The 17126-nt window shown below is 41.4% G+C and overlaps 1 protein-coding gene across 1 annotated transcript; it reads right to left on the bottom strand.

Moving 5' to 3' along the window:
- Positions 1-8863: 8863 nt before the first annotated feature.
- LOC308281401 (uncharacterized protein) lies at positions 8864-16421 on the bottom strand. The gene is made up of 7 exons (XM_080721569.1): positions 16290-16421; positions 15222-15281; positions 15064-15145; positions 14811-14931; positions 13922-14061; positions 12122-12285; positions 8864-11955 (listed from the first exon to the last, which is right to left on the bottom strand). The coding sequence occupies exons 1-7, from the start codon at positions 16292-16294 to the stop codon at positions 11265-11267; spliced, it is 1263 nt and encodes a 420-aa protein (XP_080577695.1). The 5' UTR covers positions 16295-16421; the 3' UTR covers positions 8864-11264.
- Positions 16422-17126: the final 705 nt, after the last annotated feature.

Raw genomic sequence — 17126 nt, forward strand, 5'->3', positions numbered from 1 at the left:
TCACAGGGGAGAGGAGAGACCAGTCTCATCTACCCATCCCATAACCTCATGCTCAGCCTTGTTCTCTGTTACATACAGAGCGCAAGGCCAAAAGAAGAGCGAAAGAGACAGACATACAGTGCGAGAGGTGGCATTTGATATACAAGCAGAAAGGTAGACAGATAAATGCTAAAAATGTGGACCCATCAACACAGACACACCAGTGGCGTAGACAGAATCGAACCGGCGACTGGGCCTGAGCCCAACTGGGTGGGCCTGGCCGCCTGGGTGCATCGCGCGGCGCGCGAAAAAAAATCCATGTTTTTCGGGTCGGATCGGGTCTTCTGGTGCGATTTGGGTCGGGTTTGCATGATTAAATAATCAATTCATGCGTGGCGTCCACTAGTGATGCGCGGGTCATTCCAGCCGTGCAAAAACAGAATGGCATATTAGAGAAGAAGCCGGTAACATGACGGCATGAGATGCTTATTTTAATTGACAACACTCCTGTTAGTATAAGACTATACACACGGAGCACAACGCTAATGTATCACAGAGAGATATTACAGACTGACCCAGTAGCCTAGTCACTGGTGCAAGACAAAATAAACAACTATGAAGAGAAAAGACCGAAATGTTTAATTGCACCGTCAACTTTTTATCAGAGCTCTGACGCTTCTCCCTCTCCCACAACAAAAACAGCCAAGCCAGCAGAACGTAATTAACCAGTCTCACTCACCTATTGCTGCTTTCAAACGCTGTGTATTGTTTTAAGTCCCAGGAGCATGGTTTTCATATCATGAATTATATGAACTTTAGATTGGTCAAAAAGCTTGTGTCAGTAATCCACGTGAATCCTGTATACATTGTGCAGGCTGCAACAACTCTTGACAAGTAGCCCAACACATTTCAAAATAAGACCCTGCCGTAATATGATGATATATAAGCAATTGGTTTTATTTTTAAGTCGACTACTTACAGGAAGTAAATGGACTAAATTAGAATTACATGACACACTAGTCTAGACATGCTTGGCTGCGAGCAGGGAAGGACGCTTGTTGCACATTATATACTGTATATCACTAGCGTCCACATGATGATGTTATGTTATTTTAGTTGTTGTAAGGATGCGACTATCATCAAAATGACTTAATATGCTATAAAAAATATAAAATATGTAATAAAATAAAAAATAAAAAATATATATATAATTTTTTTTTTTTTTTTTTGGGTGGGCACAAAAACGAAATGGGTGGGCCTAGGCCTAGTCAGGCCCACCCATGGCTACGCCACTGAGACACACACAGGCATGTGTGCATGTGGGCGGCTGTGCCTCAAGAGGTAGAAAAGACCACATGGGAAACGAAAGCTTCACGTTTTGATCCCCAGCTCCCCCTGGGTTAAGGTCTTTGAGTGTTGAAGTGTCCTTGAGCAAGACATTGAACCCCTAACTGCTGCCGATGAGCAGGTTGGTGCCTCGCATGGTTTCCTCCGCCGTCGATGTGTGAATGTCTGTGTGAATGGATGAATGTAATGTACTGTAAAGCACAGTGGATGGATAAAAGGCAGTATACATGCACCATTTACACTTCACCATTTACCATGTGTGTGTGCAGAGGCACAGTTTCTGTACGGGTGTATGTGGACAGCCCAGCGCATCGTGAGAGGTGAGCTGCCCTACCTCCAGTTGTATGAGAGGCGGTGATGCGTGGTCAAAGCTCAACATAATCATCAAAGACAATTACCACCCTAGCCAGTGGCCACAATCTGTAACGCCATTACTGCGACAACGGCTGGCCAAGCAGTATCAAATGCCTGATTTATGAACAGTTTCTACCCAGTTACCAAAGAATATTGAAGGCATTGAAATCATGTGAAATAAGTGGGATTTTTAGGTCCTGTGTCCATTGGGCTATTTTACTCGGCTGAGGCGTTCGCCTAAAAGTGCTTTCAGGCGAGTTGAAAATAAAAGTGCTTTCCGACGAGTTGAAAATATTTTAGCTTTCTGTGTTATGCCAGAATCTGTCCACTGCAGAGAAATGTCTGGACCACCGCTGGAGCAAGCAGGGGGACGGATCTTATGAGGTTATGACGAGTCCGACCCCCAATATATGTTCAGCCCACTTTACTTATTTTGATAAAAGCTGTCTTCATCATGGAAAGGAGGGCGGAAAGTTCCTGGCAAGCAAATTTAACAGTCCCTTAATTTCCAAATATATTTGGCCAAATACAGTGTGTGTGTGTGTGTGTGTGTGTGTGTGTGTGTGTGTGTGTGTGTGTGTGTGTGTGTGTGTGTGTGTGTGTGTGTGTGTACTGTTCTATCCGACTGTCTTTCAATGTTCCTGTGTAAATAAGCCGTAATGCTTACTAGGATCTCCTTTTAGTTGACCTTGTACCAGTGAACTGTACTGTCATGAAACTGTACCTTTTCCTATGCAACCTTCTAATAAAGTCTCCAATCAATCAATCAATCAATCAATCAATCAATCAATCAATCAATCAATCAATCAATCAATCAATCAATCAATCAATACAAATTGTATCCAATCAGGAGAGAGAACTCACACAGGATACAGGATTAGGGGATTTTGGAAGTGATGACACAAAGAAATGAGCAGTCAGAATTGTAACTGGAATAAATCAAATTGAATCTGATAAACGGGTACTGATTGGCATCCATTTGGCAATCAAAGACCTGGAGAGTGGAGATCTCTGTTACTGAACAAACACTCTACACTACAGCAATGATTGCTATCAGAATATTAAGTTTTAACCTATTGACAAAAAAAAAAAAAAAAAACGTTGCCAAAAAATGTATTTGCAATTACAGCTACACTGGACTCGATCAAGAAATAGCCCACATGTTTATTCTGCATAATATAAACTCCTTGCATTGACCCACATTAACCACCAGGAGGCAGCATTTAACAGCAGATCTCATCAATATGTCCTTTTATCACATTCCTTTCCACCATATTGAAACGTGCTTTGAGAATATACAGGTACATCATCATTATCAAATACCGGATTTTGATAGATACATACCCTACAATCAGTATCAGCACTTGACTTGGACAACACCAGTGTTTTTATTTGAGGTTGAGTAAAAAACTGAGTAAAAGTACAAAAGTATTGGTATCAAAATGTACTTTAAGTACCAACAATAAAAGTACTTATTATGCAGATTGTCTCGTTTTCAAATGTATTCAAATCTTTTGATGCAAGTGACACATTGTAAGCTGGTAGATCTGCTATTTTCAAATGGCCAAAATAGGGCTGAAGTGGCTAATGTATGTTTTGTAATAATAATCAATCAAAAAAGTAACTAGTAAATGTTTTCAAATAAATGTAGTGGAGTAAAAGGACAATATTTGCATCCGAGATGTAGTGGAGTAGCCTAGAAGTTAAAGTAGGCCCCTATTGGAAATTGTAAATACTCAAGTAAAGTACAAATACCTTAAAAGTGTACTTAAGTTAAATGTACTTGATTGATTGATTGATTGATTGATTGGTTGATTGATTGAATAATGTAGGCCTATTAGAACTTTGCAATTGGAAAAGTTACAGTTTCATAACAGCACAAATCACAGGTACACGGTCAACTAAAAGGAGATCCTAAGCTTTACGACCTATTTACACAGATAGGCCTACCACTTCATGTATCTCATATAACATTGAAAGACAGACGGATAGAACAGAGTAGGCCTACTTTGCATAGGATAACATCAATTAGCCTACAAAAGCAGAACAATTTCTGGGGGTGGGGACATGGGGGCTAGTCTAGTAGCAGCAACTTTACTTAACTTTACAAGACTGCACTTCCAATCTGGCTTACCATCATCAAAGAAAAGTTCCTCTTACTTTGAAGTAGCATAGAGCCTGCTCTTGAGAGCCTACTGCTGCACTGTCTGCTAGTTACTGCAACAAAGTAGCCTACCCTGTTCGTCTGACTGGCTTATTCCCAGCTGGATCTACAGAGAGATGGCGCTGTTTCACCACAGTTTTAAGCAAAGCACAGAGCGCGCCACCTGGGCCCCTGCCATAGGCCCCTAGCTGCCACCACCAGCGTCACGTCACATCACCATGGGCGCTGAATAGAAGACACTTCAAAAGGGGAAAGGAAGTTAGAAACGGAGATGAAAAGTTACTTTCAATATCAGTAGGGCCGGGCGTGAGCGTGACTGAGTGTGTTCGATCTACTACGGTAGGCATGTTTTTTTTACTTAACTAGCCTATTACACAAATGTATTTTTCAATTTGCATAGGCCTAGTATAATAGGCCTTGCCAAAAATGTTAATGAATTGAGTAGGAAGGACACCAATGGAAACCATATAGGCTTTATTGGGTTTAAAATCCTCTTAGCAGACCTTAATTACTGAAGGCTGTAGGCCTATTAAAAAAAACTGCAAATAAATTAAGTAGGCTATCCAATCAATCAAATTAAATTAGCCAAATGTAGGAGACTTATTTTATTATGTATTATGTAGGCCTATATTTTATTATTATTATGTAGGCATATTGTATTATGTTAGCGCCATGTAGCCTATAGCTATAGCTACGTGTTGCCTATAAGAAGTTACAGAGCTTTTTCTATTTTATTTTTACATTTTGTTTTCCTTCCATTTAGCTCATCCAAGAAGACGTAATCATCTACCATGGCTACTCCTAGGACACATATCCTGGATGCCCTGGAGGATTTTGAAAGTGCAGATTTAAAACGTTTCCAGCGGCAACTCGCTCTGAAAACTGTAGACGGTGTCAAACGCATTCCTAAGAGCCGTCTTGAGAATAAAACTGTGGAGGATACTGTGGACCTGATGGTGGGGGCTTACACTGAAGAAGGGGCTGTGGCTGTTGCAGTGGAGACACTGAAACTGATCCGTCAACATGATGCAGCAAACACGTTGTTGGATAAATATCCTTCAGCGGGCAAACACGACGCCGGTAATATATAGTCAAAGAAGGGGCACATTTCTTAGCTCTTAAGGCCCATTCCCACTGGGCCAGATAAACAGATCAAAAATGTATCTGTCACAGTCAGATATATATATTTTTTATCTGTAGGCTATATATTACCATCCACTTGAATGAAAAAATATATTTTTGTATCTGTTTATCTGGCCCAGCTGTGGGAATGGGTCTGTAGGCCTATATTTTGTTACATAGGCTAGCCACTATTTGAAATATTTAAGTTACAACATGTAAATAGCTTAGAAAAGGTGTTGTTACTGCAGTTTTAACCAGTGGTAGTAGGCCTATCAATAATGCAATATACCCAAGAAAAAGTCAGGAATTCAAAATTACCCTATTTAAGTAGCCTACCAAAGGTAGCCTATAAAGTAGGCCTGATCCCTATACTCATACATTTTATTAGGCTAATTAAGTACAGTAGGCCTAGTTGAGTAATTTTACTTATAGTTACTTTACACATTGTCTTTGTCTTTCATCCCCAGAACAGAAGGAATAGAAGCTCAAGTAAAAGGAGCCATCCCTTCACCAGCTCCCTCTCACCAGTGCACTGCCCAGGATGGAAGTGTTGCAGTTGCTCCTGTCTTCCATGGCAATGTTCATGTTGGTGGATCAATTAATATCCACACCAACAAACCTTAAAACACAACATGTGTTCTAATTACCTGTGCCAAATGGGTTATTAACTGCTCTGATGAAGTCCAAGCGTTTCGGGCAAATCGTGCACTTTACGTTAAAAGCATGATATTTGGCACACAGTTAGAACATGCCATGTGGGAAATACTTTCCAAAAAACAGCCCCCACAAAACTGTGAAAAGGGATGACTCATCACTGAACCATAGTTTTATGGGGACCGTTTTAGCCCAAGGAATGTTTTTCGTGCAAAACAAATGCTTGCATTGGATTCAGAATAACAAAAAAAACCTAGTTTGACCTCTCACATGCTACTTGATTGGCTCCCACAAGTTTCCCAAGACAAATCTGTGATGTCCCTATAGCCAAAAGTTTTCCATATGGCATGTTCTAATTGTGTGCCAAATTTCATGCTTTTATCGTAAAGTGCACGATTCCATCAAAATACTGCCCGAAACGCCCAGACTAATATTCAGGTATTTGTTTTTAATTGTTTGTTAAATCTCATGCACCTAGCTGCCTACTTCCATGTTTGAGATTTGTATCTGTTAATTTTATGTTTCAACAGTATATTTTAAGACTATGTTTACATAATAGTCCAAGTATGTACATAGTTAGACCAAGTTACATGGTATGCAACAATTACCTATATAGGCTATACTGCATATTTACATCAGTTTGGCAAGACAGTGACAAGCTAGCCTCATAAACCAGACTCCTCTTCCTGCATTCTGATTCGAATTCAAGGAGGAGAGAGTGGTTTACGAGGCTAGTGACAAGCAGACTTGAACAGCAATATTTATGTTTTATGCTGAAACATTCTGGGCTGGTTTCATAGAGAGATCAAATCAGAAGTAGCTGCAGTTATTATGAAAATGTATCACATATACAGCTGTTGCCGCTAAGTCCATGCACAAACAATCATTGTAGGCAGAAATAATGACATATTGCTGTATATTTGTGACAGATATATTTTTACTTCTCAAATGTTAAATAAATGCTCAACTGAAGGCTCATCTGACTTTCTTTCTTTGAATAGAGCTGCATAATGACCAACTAACCTTATATACCCATAAACAACGTGTGGTACATAGTTGGAAGATGTTTAGACCTAGCAGAAAACGTAGTCGTTGAACTGAAGTTATGTAGACTATAACAGGGGTGCCCACACTTTTTTGACTTGAGAGCTACTTTTAAAATTACCTGCTCAACAACCCCTGATCTACCCACCCCAAAAAGATTTACCTGATTGGGCAGATTTACCTGATGGAATAGTGGCACTGGTATTACATAAGACAAACGCACTTGAAATGGGAAATAGTGGGGAAAAGGTCTTATTAGATTAGTCTTATGTTTTCGGGTCACTTATACTGACGCATTGCATTGGGGGATTTGCCTTTAGAAGCCATGAAGGGAGCTGACAGGCCCTTCTTGATGTCAATCAATCAAGTCACCTGTGACAGATGCTGGGTGACCAGATGTCCCCCTTTGCGTGGGACAGTCCCACATTTCCATGACTTTTCAGGCGTCCCACAAATTGAGACCCTGTCCCACATTGAGATTGGCAGGCTCCAGTAATAAAAAATGTGTAGGTGTTGATAGGTGAGCAAGTTAGACACGTACAGCATTGCTCTAGCAACACGTGAATAAATTATAGGGTTGGGTATCCTCCTAATAATTGGCTTTCCATTGTAAATCTCTCTCATTGTCTCTTTCGCTGCAAGATGTTTTTAAGCCTTTCAAAATAACATGAGAAATATCCCCTAGGCTACAGCGGGTTACTAACAAAACGATAGGCAGTATCAAATGACCTCAAAGCATTTAACAACAACTTAAGTAGCCTAAGTTGCTATTAACCACCCGCCTGCCCGTCCCACACAAACAATACTTCTGTCCCTCGAATAACCAGTTTGGATCTGGTCACCCTAGACAGATGCCAAAATAAGGGGTTTTGTGAATACATTTTCTTTATATTTTAATTATATTGTTGGTGGGGCATGTCATGTGGTTTACTTGCACAGCCTTTGTGATCTACTGGTAGATCGCAATCCCTTTTGGGCACCCGCCCCTGAACTATACTAATGGTAAAAGACATATTGACAAACAGTGCCACCCTGAAATCTACAGTACAGCAATCTCTGTCTGCATAAGAACTGTCTCCATAAGAACCTACTGTTCAGGCACTGAGGCCCGGTACTGACTGGCAGTTCCAGTAGACTCTTTTGTAAATGCACTGGTCTGGTGTCATGCCAGGACAACAGTAATGTTGTCAGTCAGGACAACATGAGGGAGGTCATCAGCTAAAATCAGGTTAATAATGGGACAGGGTCACAGGGCCTATGAGTTGAACCTGTTTTTCCAGCTCTACTCTATGCAATGGCTCTGTCCTGTCGTCCCCCATCTCAACTCCACCCACAAGACCCCCCACCCCCTCCCTAACACCAATGTCACAGCTATTGACACCCACCCCACCACACCCTGCTCCAGTGTCTTATCGAGCATGGATCAGGGGGAGAGGGCTCGGAAACTGCTCCAGGAAGGCTGTGGTCCCTGATGGTGTGAGATCAAGGGTGCTCAAAATCTGTTTAGTCCAGCTGTGTGGTGTACTTTACACCAGGGGTTTTCAAAGTGGGTGACGGGCACCCTGGGCCTGGTGCTGTGATGGCAGTCCAGGGGTGCCGCGAGATCATTAATTTTGATAATACCGGTATTTGGAATTTATTTGGATACTTGAAGAAATATTTAGTATCATTTTAAACTTGAAGTACAAAGTTATTTTCAGTCAGTTCTAACCAAAATGGCTATCTCAACGTTTTCCTCGCAACATAATCACTAAAATATCGTCACTGTTCGGCAGAAATCTCTCTCGCACAAAACTAGTGAAAACAGCAGATCTACAAGCACACAACGCCTTTAGTACATTTTATAGATGATAAATACAAAAAGAAAGGTTTTGGACATACAAGGTTTCCACCCGACAACGACGATATTCTATAAATTGCCTCGGATTAAATATTTATAGGGTGCCCTGAGACAAAAAAGTTTGGGAACCCCTACTCTACAGGACTCTCTGGGAAAGGTATCATCAATGTGGGAAACATCTTACCATTATCAAAAAATAATACATAAACCAACAGGGCCCAGTTTATATATAATACAATAATACACTATTTGATTTGTGAAAATAATATGCACTGTACAGAAAAGTATGAGTTAAACTGTGGAATATTTTCATTCTTGGTTTATTTAGCACAAAGTCACTGATTTCAACAGCAGTTTTCAGATGGTATTTTATTGCACTTTCCTCAGAACATGTAGCTCAGAGACGCATATAAAGCATCTCTGTTATTAGACAATATAACTGCATGTTGTAACATTGGTTTGTCATGGTTTTGGTTAGAAAGGTCAAGGTGGGATCTTTGGGGCAACCCTACCATGTATACTGTATGTAAATTGGACTGTGAGAAGCACTGTGAATGGGTAGGAAGATGCTTGCAGCCTCCTCCACTCAATGGCTAGGAGCCATGCTTATTGAGATCCATTTTAGATTGTCTTTCTTGGTATAAATGTACTATACAGTATATTAAATACTGGATCGGATTATAAATGTAGTGTTCATTTATGATTTATGGTTCAAACAAAACTATAATAATGAACAATAAAACGTGTAAATTAACCCAGTGTAAAAATGGATACAGGTAATTTTTACTCTTTCAGATTTAGATTAAAGCGCATGATAATACTGTGAACAAAGTAGAATTTGGACATAAACATATAACTTTCGAATGTAACATTATTCTTTTATTCTTAGTTATATGGATGTGAATGTGTGTGTGTGTGTGTGTGTGTGTGTGTGTGTGTGTGTGTGTGTTTGTGTGTTGTTGGTGGACTGATACTTAAGCTATTTAAGGACTATAAGCCACATCATTGATCACAATTAATAACATAGCCTATCAAGTCATTCATTGAGAGTTTGACATGTTGCATGATATATATTATTATATAAGACAAAGATGTATGTTTATCACAGGCACTTAAATGCAACAACAATTTCAATAAAGTAGTGTAAAGTAATAATGAAGATATTTGAGAAAGGGATTAAATAAAACCACATTTAGTTTTTTAAAGTATTGGTTCCTATTCATATCTGCTTCAGGTGAGGGCTGCTCCAGTGATCCCAGGTGAACAGTTCTGATATCTCCATTTCACAATAAATGACATATAATTAACTGACGATGGTTATATTAATCAAACATAAAATAAAATAAATAATTATAAAGATTCTCAGGACAACTATTAATGGAAGCAGTGTTAAGATGAATTAATACTGTATCTAACGCCATTACCTAGAGTGGCTATAAGTGTGTCTCTGGAGTGGCGCAGGAGTAACGTTCTTCTCCACCATCACTGAGACTAGGGGTTTGAATCCTCCATGGCCACCTGTCAGCGGTGAGGAGTAGTTTGTTCCTTCACATGAGCTACGACTACGTCCCCCTGGTGGGGGCTCCTCACTGACTACACATTCCATGAAGGAATGGATATTAGAAGAGGGTAATCCGTATAACACTGTGGTTAATGTCAACTTTACATTCTGCTAATACATTATGTACAGACTTCCATTAAAACTCTTATACTTCTGGTGGAATGCTTGTTTAGTTTGTAGGGGTCCCACTATCAACATTTAAGTTTCTATTATGGAGAGTCTCTTTCAGTCGATACAGCTAAATGGATGAATAAATGAACACTAATATGCCTAAAATCTTAAGCTGAATTTGTAGCCTACTCCATTGCACAATGGTGTCGGTTGCTGACAAGAACTGATTTTCAATGCATGGCAAGGCATTGTTAGCTTGAAATTATGTTCTTTTCGGCAGGCAATACCGCGGACTACAGAGAATAAATTAGGCTTAACTCTCACTAATGCCTGAGACAAAGTGAAACACTGAGTGGTCTTAGCCCACCTATCATAGATTTAAAGTGCCCAATCACAATCTCTGGGAGGTTAGGTTTCAGTTGGAGGTTGTCTAGAACTGGTACATAGTTAGTTGTACAGTAAAGACAGACAGACGTTGGGGGAGGGGGCAGACAGGGCTTTCATTTAAATTAATAGCATGCAGAATACAATTAGATCAATTAATACATTTTATGTTATTCCTTATTGTAATTAAGAAATGGGCAAGATTCTGTTCACTTTGTTTCAGACTGTCTGAGGAAGAGACTAATCTCTAACACATTATTCTTACATACGCTTATGATTTAAGTATATTATGATACCACTGGAAAGGCAAAATGGATAGCAATGGATTTCATTCTGTGGCTGACATGAGAGTACAGGGGTTACACATGAGTTGCAGGTAGATAGATATAACAGCAGAGATAATAGCATGTATAGTTGCATACAAAGTGCCACTAGGGGGAGGTGGTGTAATACACATGAATGCAGAGAGACATGGCCAAACAGAGATACCAGGACATCCATACAAGGAAGACAATGGGAAGTTCAAGCCATGTTCACCTTCCTCACTCTTTAACACACAAACACACATACATACTCCTTCATTTATCCTTCTGTCACATATCTCTCTCTCTCACTTGCTCTCTCACTCCTCAACGATACATTCTATCTAGACTTAATTTTCAATTACCTGCAAGTGAATGGCTAAAAACAAAGGCGGTGGCTTTCTACTGACTGTCGGCTTGTGTTTCTGGAGAGCTGTGCACCGTGTTGTTCCAGAGGTCAACATCGGCAGCTTGGGGCTCCAGAGAGGGGCTGGCGGAGGAGACGTCGTCGGTGTAATTGGACGCGGGGTCCCCGGAGACCAGGGCCAACGCTGCAGGGAGGTCGCTGAACGAGGCCTCCTCGGCCGGCAAGTGGGACGCTGGGGCGCTGGGCGGGATGTGGGAAGGCGAGAGAGAGGAGGGGGCATCTGAAGGTGACTGGGAGGAGGAGGAGGAGGAGGAGGAGGAGGAGGAGATGGATGGTGTGGAGGAGGAAAGGTTGGATGGAGTGGCTGAGGACAGGTTGAACGGTGTGACTGAGGAGGACATCAGGTTGGCTGGCGTGATGGAAGATTGGTTGGAGGGCATGACTGAAAGGTTTGAGGGCATGGCTGAGGACACGTTGGATGGCACGGCTGAGGACACGTTGGTTGGCGCGGCTGACGACAGGTTAGTTGGCGCAACTGAGGACAACGGGGAGTCCGACAGGGTGTGGGGTGGGGAGTCGGGCAGCGCATCCGTTGGAGAATAATCACCCAGTGTGGGCGTGGGTGTGGTTGTGTGAGCAGGGGTGGGCTCCTGCGGATCCGTGCACACAGGCTCCCCCTCGGCAACGTACCACACCTCGTTGTGCCTGTTCACCAGCTTCAGGGGACTACACGCACACGCACACACACACACACACACACACACACACACACACACACACACACACACACACACACACACACACACACACACGCACACACAACTTGGTGAGGTCTGTGTGAGTGAGTGTATTATACGTATGTGCAGTGGACATTCATGTACATGTACGGTACCTGTCATAGCCAACACCGAAGTGGAAGGTGTGGTTGAAGGAAGCCCGCACTCGGCTTAATTCCTTTGTCAGCAAGTGTGTGTGGAGCCTGGAGGTGATGGACAGCATCCAGCCTCCGTAGCTTCTCACGTAGACGTCCATGCCTGGCATCTCTGTGAAGTACAGCTATTGGGGAGAAACAAGGGCAGCATTTTTACACTCACTTACAGACAAATCCTACTCATTCTAATGTATAATTATACTGTAGATGCCTAAATACAATCTAACAATTAATTTACAGAATGTCTGTCCGCTGTCTGTCTGTCTGTCTGTCTGTCTGTCTGTCTGTCTGTCTGTCTGTCTGTCTGTCTGTCTGTCTGTCTGTCTGTCTGTCTGACTGTCTGTCTGCATGCTGACATCACTGATGCTAAACAGTAACCCAGGCACAGGACTAGTTTACAGAAAAAAAAATTGTGAAATTGGCATATAGGATTCAGACTTCGGTCAAATAGTTAGACTTGCAAATTAAACAAATGCCTGCACTAGTATCTCTTTATGTCTCTAGATTGTGACCTTCACCTGACTTTGACCTTTGGCTTTTAACCCAAAATGTAGTAGTCTCTTTGGGCAGCCAATGATCATTCCTTCCAGTTTTATGAAACTCTGTCCATCTGTAACTTGCAAACAAACACACACATACGGTACATTGCTGTATGCAGGATACTAACTATGTTTTGTTAGACCTAAAGTAACAGATGGATGGGGATTTGACAAATAACAAAAGGATTACTTAGACAATCCCGCAACATGTTGAAGTGAATTCAATATATTTCTCTAAAACTCTGTTCATCAAGAGAAAGATTGATCATGGCCTTCATATCCACTTGGTGAGACAGAATCAGAGTCTTTATGATTTTCAGAGTATTCTGAATCTCCTTCATTCATGAATAAGATGAGATGTGGTAGTACATTAGATTGTAAAAATCCTCACATAGATATAAGATGTACAGGGACTGTAGGTTATATGGCTATGGGAATAATGAGAAAGATCTCAGTAGCTCTGATAGCTATATGAACAGTGATCTTCAATATATGTTCTGAGTGAGAGGAGCCTGTTCTGTTGACCTTGGCATAAAGATATCAAGTTACTATACTACCAGTCATTCCTTAATGAATACCAGGGAGGCATTAAACTACTGTGACAGATTGAAGTAGGTAATTATTTGGAAATGTAATTGGTACATTACATCCACACTTTCATGGCTTCATGCTGTAAATAATAACAGGCTTCATGCTGTAAATAACAAACAGAATGTTCACTTTGGTGAACATTCTGTTTGTATCTATCAGCTAGTTAGATAGCAAGCCTACAAAAGAAAATATCTGTCCAATCTAAGATTTTTTTCAAATCTCTTATCATCAGATCCAGTTGTTTTTTAATCACAGATTAAAACAGCAGATCTGATATTGACAAGGTTTTCCATATCATATAGCAATAATAGATATTGAAACCATCTATAGACTTATGGAGAGTCTCTCCCATTGCTCACTGACCCTCTCCCCTCTCGCTTCCCATCACAAATTAACCTCTCCCATCTTATTTTCTCTACCTCCAATTCAGAGCAATCACAGTAAAATCATCAGTGTTCATTTATCCATTTGTAACTCGGAGAATGTGCAAATGCAAACAAATGGACCCCGAGTGTCCATTTGTTTTCCTTGTAAACTGTCAGAGTTAAATGCATACTGAGGATTTTACAGTGGAATGTCATGCTCTGACATTGTATTGTCCTGTGAGGAGATGATGACAGCTCAGGCCCACCTTGTCATTGGTGGGTGAGGGTGGTTGGTCTTGATAGGCTGACGGCAGTGGGAAGCTGAGCGTGTAGATGGCTGGTTCCCACAGCTTGGTCTCCTCGGGAATCTTTACAAGCACTGGTGCAGTCATCTCCATCTGGACACCTGCCAATTACGCAATTGTACATTAGATGGGAATAAACATTAGACAACCATGTGCATATACTGTATAAATGCACAGTTGCGCACAGATAGGATGGGAGAGAGAATTGGTTCCAAGTCATACAAGACAAATGTCAAGTACCTTGCTGACCAGATGGTAAACTTGAAAGGCAGTAGTCTCCGTGCTTAATTTACTTGCGCCAGCAGAGGGCGCAAGTACGTTTGGTGTTTCTGTATGTGTGGCGATATCTGTGTGTCTGTGTTTACGCCAGGAGCCAATCAGAGAGGGGGCGTCCAGACCGTAGCCAATGAGGGACCAGCATTCTTGGTGACGTCACCATCAAAAAGTGTGACCTGATATAAATAACAAGGCGCAAGATGGCGGCACCTCGACAGAGTGCAAACTTGCCCACCCACATAGGCCTAAATATACAGACAGCAACGAACAGCACCAATCACACTACTTGCGCGCTCTGCTGGAGCACAAGTAGGCCATACATGGCCACGAGTGCACAAGGAGCAAGTTGGCACCGCGACAGAGTGCAGTCTAGTTCACTCATATAGAAATGTTTTAATGCAACATCATTGTCAACCGACCTTCATCAGTCAGATGATAAACACAAAACACAAACTCAACCAGGAATAACCAGTGACTGATCACAATTTTCAACATGGTAATTTAATTATCAGGCCCACTAAAGGATTGATAATTAACAGACTAGATCCGCACACCCCACCCCACCCTACCCTACCAGCATCATTGGCTCCAGTGATGTACTGGAACAGTCTCCTGAAGGCCATGGCTGCACCTACTCCCATAAAGTAGGCTTCAGCATCTGTGGACACCCAACGGGTGGGACTGTAGTGTCGCACCTGAGGAGAAAGAGATACGCACACACGCATGCGCACACACACAAAACATGTTGAAGAAAGGAAGTGGCCATCACAGACATGAGCTTGTTTTGTGTTAAAGTCTATCAGAAACAATCAAAGTGTGTCACTCACCTCATATTCTTCTGTTTTGCAGATCAGTTCATACTCCAGACATTCCTTTGACTCGCTGCAAAAACTGGCGTTGGTACTTGGTCTAAAAGAGAAAGACTAAATGACATCTCTCATTTCTCTTAAAATGCAAATGTCTCTCTAGGAAAAGATGAACTTACCCTACACTCCCTTCAGTGGAAAGCACCAGAGCTAATGCCACCAGCGCTGAGAAGATCACCCTGAAACACATGTCCATGCAACAACACCCACATGGTCAGAGAACTTTATGCTGTTGCACTGATAGCTGTAGAATAAAATACAAATATACAAATATACAAACAAACTATAAACAAAATAGAAAGGCTAAAAATAAAACAATAATAAATAAATAAACTAAATTATGGAGTCTAGTTGTGTTTACCAGGTAAAGTAAAACATAAAATTCATTATGTAAACTAGTTTTATTTGGAATATAGCAAAAAACAAAAAATCTTTTATTTTCCCAATTGTTTCTACAAATGCACAAAAAAGTGCATGCTTGGAGGTTCATCTGTGGCGCATGTAATGTTTCCAGTGCTGCAGAGATAAAGTGGGACACATTATCCATTTAGAGAGGGAGGAGGATTTCTGCTGCATCATCATCATCATGCTCTACCTTTTCAAAAGCAAAGGCATGTTGAGGTCATTGTGAAGAGTCAATATTAGGCTACTCATTCTTTATTAAACCAGTAACCTACCAACACATATTATGGCTTAGCCTACCATAAAGTTAACCTAAATAGGCCTACTCATTATTAAAACTAGCCTATAAATAGCCTATGATGGCCCAGCCAATCAGTGAATGAAAAAGATTCTTGAAGGATGACAATGCATATTAGTATCGGACAGCAAATATTAACATGCCAAGTGTTTAGCTTGTTCGGATCCCTGTAGCTTCTGGATGAATGTATTTTATAATTTACTATATCTTATATTTATAGCATAATACCACATGAAAGGGCGAGAAAGATCTCCCGCAGACAGGCGCACCTGTCAAGGGCGACGCAAAAGTCAGCGGCGTTGCCAACGGGCTGCGTATCGTCATGCAGAACAGGATCGCATGCGGTGAGAAAAGCATCAATGTCCCAGTAGCTTATAATAACATTAAGAAGACTTGTGTTGAGCAAATCAACAACCCACGGCACAACAACTTTCACCATCAGTGATCAGTCTGCACTCTTCAAAGTCATCATCATGATATTACTCACATCATTGTCCCGGCGGTCCCGTGTGCGTCCGTTATGGTCCAGCAGTAGAGAGACAGAGAGAGAGAGAGACCGCAGCATGCAGACAGACAGTGACTGCAGTGTATTAGGTGCGCTCCCTGAGTCTGTGACAGCTTTACTGCTGCAGACTGCAGTGCTGCCGATCCATTTATACTCCGCCGTACGGCGGTGTCGCGCCCCCCGCCCTCCCGAAAACAGTCGATCTATTATCAGTGGTGTAATCTAGACAGTTCAACACAAGCGAGTTCGAAGCACTAAATACCAGGCCAATTCCTTAATCCAAACATCAGCGCATTTTTTTGTTTGTCTGTCACAGAAAGACAACCCAAATGACTGTAATGCTTTTTTTGACCGTTTTAAAGCATTGCTAGGTGAAAAGGGAGCTCTCTCACCACTGCAACTGTGGCGTAGCCAACTATCTAGCATTGAATGTAGGCCTACAATTTAGGCATTTAATCCAGAACGATTTACAGTGAAAATAAATAGTAATCTAGGATCATAGGTAAACCAAAAACCTAGGCTATCAATCTTTGTGATATATTTAAACAATAATCTATGATCCGTCATCCGTACATTGAAAGTAGGGCCTATCACCTATAGGCCTACACAATACACAGTAGGGTATAGGATAGGATAGGATGCCCGGTCTAAAAATGACCTGGCTGGCAACTTTCTACATAACATGTTTTCTAAATTACATTTTAGCCTTTGCATAAACCTGCAAGGTCAAGGCTAGGGCAAGTGCTTAGAGCAAGTGCTATGGGCTAAGGTGGATTCTGAAGAGGTGAGTCTTCAGACTATGGTGTTGGTGGAAGATTC

Source organism: Nannobrachium achirus, assembly GCF_963921795.1.
Source record: "Nannobrachium achirus genome assembly, chromosome: 3".
NCBI classification, from domain to species: domain Eukaryota; kingdom Metazoa; phylum Chordata; class Actinopteri; order Myctophiformes; family Myctophidae; genus Nannobrachium; species Nannobrachium achirus.